Here is a 3,703-nt window from a genome sequence, read left to right as displayed (position 1 = left end):
TGGGCGGGGCCCGGGCCTGGGGCGGGGCGGAGCCTGGCCGGAGCCACGTCCACTCTGCAACACTCCTCCGCGCCCCTGCAGCACCTGTACGTCTGGCTGGTGTCCGAGAAGGCCCACGAGCGGCAGCGGGCTGTGCGCAGCTGCGCCGCCCTCCTCAGATTCCTGAACGACAACCTGTACCTGCACGTGAGTGCCCGGCTGGCCGGCCCCATGCCCCAGAGCCCCTCTGTTGTCCCAGCCAAGCCACCCTGCTTCCAGAGCCTGCCGAGGTTCACTGTTCAGGGTGGACCCCTGTGTGCGCCGCACCAGCCGGGTAACCCCGCTTTTGAAACAGGCTGGGGGTGGAGGGTAAGGACCTCTCGAGTCCTCCCCAGCTAGCCTCTGAAGCCAGGTGCCCTGACCGACCCCTGACTCTGGAGGTTGGGCTCTTATCAGCACCGCGAACTTCCACCTTGAACCTCAATTCCTCATGAAATGGGAGGACATGGGTCCTCCCCAGAGAGGTACAGCGGGAATCAGATGAGGCGGGCCGCAAAGCGCCCACAGGTGTGCCGCCCTGCCCCAGACTGGGGCTGCAGTTACCGCGTGGGGCGCCCGCCATCCCCCCGCCCTCCGGCCACCACGAAGCTGACCCGCTCACGTTTCCCAGCTTAACCTCCACCTGTCGCCGTCGCCCCTGGGTCGAATGAACATCAGCTGGTCTTCAGGGAGCGAGCGGTTCGCGTTTATCAGCCCAAATCAGCATTCATTCCTAGGGAGCCTCATGGGGCGATGAGGAAATTAGTTCCTGGGCCTGATGCCTGGCTGACGTGCCTCCCTAAGGGGAGAGGCTGTGTTGGGGAGCAGGGACTGCTCACAAGGGAAAGCTCGCGGACAGACTCCCCCAGCTTCCTATGGCGAGGAGGACCCCTCTGGAGGGGTTCAAGGTGGCTTCTATCTGCTTATAATCAATTTCCACAGCCCTTGCCTCAGGGGCAACATTTACAGGGGTGCCAAACATTCTGCAATCCAGATAAAAGAAAATAAGTGATGTTTAATGTGATGTTCTAAACAATCAACCCGGCGAACTGTGGCTCCCGGGCTGGCCGCCCGCTGTCGTAAAGTTTTGTTGGAACCAGGTCTGGGATTGGGGTGAGGCACGGTCTTAGAAGTATAGGGCGGGATGCTGTCTTTATTTAGTTTTGAAACCCTGTTCATCGTGGTTCTTTCCATTCATTTTGATTTTTCTAAATATCACATGAAAGTATTATTTCTCTTAATTTCTGAGTTTTTTGGCCACCCCTTAAATTTTTCCCTAATCCCGGTCCCAGCCGTCCCGCACACTTTGAGGGCACCTGTCCTGACACCGACGTGCCGGGCTGAGCACACGGCCGGGTGGGGGCTCCGTGGGTGCGCTCTGCCTTTAGTGGTTCCCCTGCCCTGTCCCCACAGCCAAACAACGACCTCAGATGGATGGGGCAGCTGATGGGCATGCTGGGGATTCTGTGCCAGGACCCGGACGTGGCCACCCAGCGCTCTAGCCTGGAAGGGTTGGGCCATCTTTACTGCCTCCTGCTGCGCCAGAGAGGTGAGCCTCCGCCCGCCCGGCAGACTCACCCCCACCCCATCCGAAGCCTCCGCCAAACCCACACCGGCACTGCCGAACTCAAGTCCCCCCAGTCTGTCCCCAAACCCACCTCTAACCTCAACCGTAGCCCTGTGATGGACTCGCCCAGTGGGCACAGGCCTGACCCTGACCACCAGTGGCCCCACCTTCACTCCTGCCTGTCCCAGTCTAGACCCCAAGCCGGCCTTTGTCCCACCCTCACCCTTGCCCAATGCCACCCCTGGCCAGCAGAGGCTTCGAAGGTGAAGACTCTGGCCCCAGAGCAGCTTTCCCAGGCCAGCGAGGATGAAGCCCCACGCTGGAGCAGCGGAGACCAGAAGGCCACTCCCCCCGCCTCCCAGGAGGTGGTGTTCCAGAAGGACCAAATCTTCCAGCTTGGCAGCTCCCAAGTCATCAAGGTCAAAGCCCTTAGAACTGTGGGCCGGTCCGGGTGGGGGCGCGTGGTCATGCTCTGCTCCGACCCCCACCGCCACTCCCTCTGACAGGGTTCCGGCTGCCGGTGTGGCCTGGCTAGACCCCGAAGGTCAGCGCCTGGGTCAGACAGAGTATCAGTATTAAAACCATGGCCAGGATCTGGCCGGCATCTTTGGTGGTTCACTGAGAGCATTTGAAGAAGTCCCTGGCTCCCGGCCTGGGACAGGACAGTTGGGAAAGGGGACGTTGGAGGGAGGGGCTGGGGACAGACTCTGAGGTCAGCAGCCCAGGCTTGAGTCCCACCTCCGTCTCTCGCTGTGCTCTGAGCCTCATCTTCCTCTGTGAACGCGATGCTAGTGACGTCCCGGCCACCATGAGCCCCCAATAAATGCCACTCTCAGGGCGGCTGCCATCGTATGTGTTCTCTGAGGCATGTCTGCCGTCCCTCCCTCGGGTCCGATTTGTGCAGGATGACCGCTCCCCAGAAATATTCCTGCCCTCCTCATTTCCCCAGGGGCCTCTCTTAACCCTCTGAAAGCCAAGCCCCCTCCTTTGAAGGCATAACTTGTCACCCTCTCTTGCTGTCATCTGGTCTACCTTGGCCAGCTCCTCCTTGGTCAGCGGTTTGGGGAGGAGTCCAGCGGACTCCAGTGTTCCTTTCGTCGCTGCGGTGAAATCCCGTATCTTCGTGTCATTTTGTATCTGATCTGAATCGTGCTCCCTTCTGAAGATGAGCCAGGCCGAGCGCAGGGCGTGGGCTGGATGCTGGCGCAGACTGGGCAGACAGCGATGCATGGAGCCTCGTGTTCTGAGTGGTCAGTCATGACATCTCTGACGAGGTGACCGTGGCTTGCCCATTCTCGGTGTGGAACCATGGCTAATGAAGACGCTGTACTCTGGGTGCTGGTCAGTCTCCCCTGTTAGGCCTTGAGCAAGCACTCCAGGCCAGAAGCTGGGTCTTGCCAGGGCCCAGTGCAGGGCCTGGTGATAGAACCAGCCTTCAATAAACACCTATTGGGTTGAACCAGATTGAACCAGATGGTGATGAAGGGGCAGCACACAGCTAGCACGGACCCAGTGGATCTGAATGTAGTCCTGGCCGACTCCAGAACCCACATTCTCTGCCGCTGCAGTGAGCTGTCAATGTCAAGGCCACATCGGAAATTTAGTATAGAAAATCTAAAGCTCAGAAGCCAACACATCAGTTGTCAGGGCCACATGGGAAAACCTGGCCTGGCTTCAATTTGTGCCAAAGCACCTGGGCTGGGAGCCAAAAAAGGGCAGGAAGGGCGGGTTCCACCAGCCACCAGCTCAGTGCGGACCATTAGTGAAGGGACCTCAGAGCATTCAGGCCCTCGGGTGGACCAAGTGACTAGGAGCATAGTGTCCAGGGCCTAAGAAGTCTGCCCCACCCTGCACTGCCCCTGAACAGAGAATGTGTGTTCAGCTCTGGCTCTCCTTGGATAAGAGACGGTGACAAACAGGAGGACAGAGAGGGAAGAGGGTGGGAGGGTCTGCTAATCAAGGAATGGCAGATCTAGGACAGTTTGGGCTAGAGAAGAGACCTGAGTACTAGTCCCAAGTCTGTCCTCGATTCCCATGTGGCTTAGATATACTATTCCATCACCACCACCACCACCATCACCACCATCACCACCACCATCACCACCATCACCACCATCA

The 3,703-nt window shown here is 59.0% G+C and overlaps 1 protein-coding gene across 1 annotated transcript in view; it reads left to right on the top strand.

Annotated features, from left to right (window-relative positions):
- The window catches only part of MROH5 (maestro heat like repeat family member 5), a 42,677-nt gene that overhangs the window by 17,845 nt on the left and 21,129 nt on the right, over positions 1-3,703 (top strand). Inside the window, exons 15-17 of the mRNA XM_015590208.1 lie at positions 82-186; positions 1,432-1,567; positions 1,835-2,004. Coding sequence (XP_015445694.1) covers positions 82-186; positions 1,432-1,567; positions 1,835-2,004 — 411 coding nt within the window. The remainder of the gene's footprint in view (positions 1-81; positions 187-1,431; positions 1,568-1,834; positions 2,005-3,703) is intronic.

Source organism: Pteropus alecto, unplaced genomic scaffold (genome assembly GCF_000325575.1).
Source record: "Pteropus alecto unplaced genomic scaffold, ASM32557v1 scaffold105, whole genome shotgun sequence".
Classification (NCBI taxonomy): domain Eukaryota; kingdom Metazoa; phylum Chordata; class Mammalia; order Chiroptera; family Pteropodidae; genus Pteropus; species Pteropus alecto.
The sequence above is the reverse complement of the archived record's forward strand: the minus strand, read 5'-3'. Positions and strand labels throughout refer to the sequence as shown.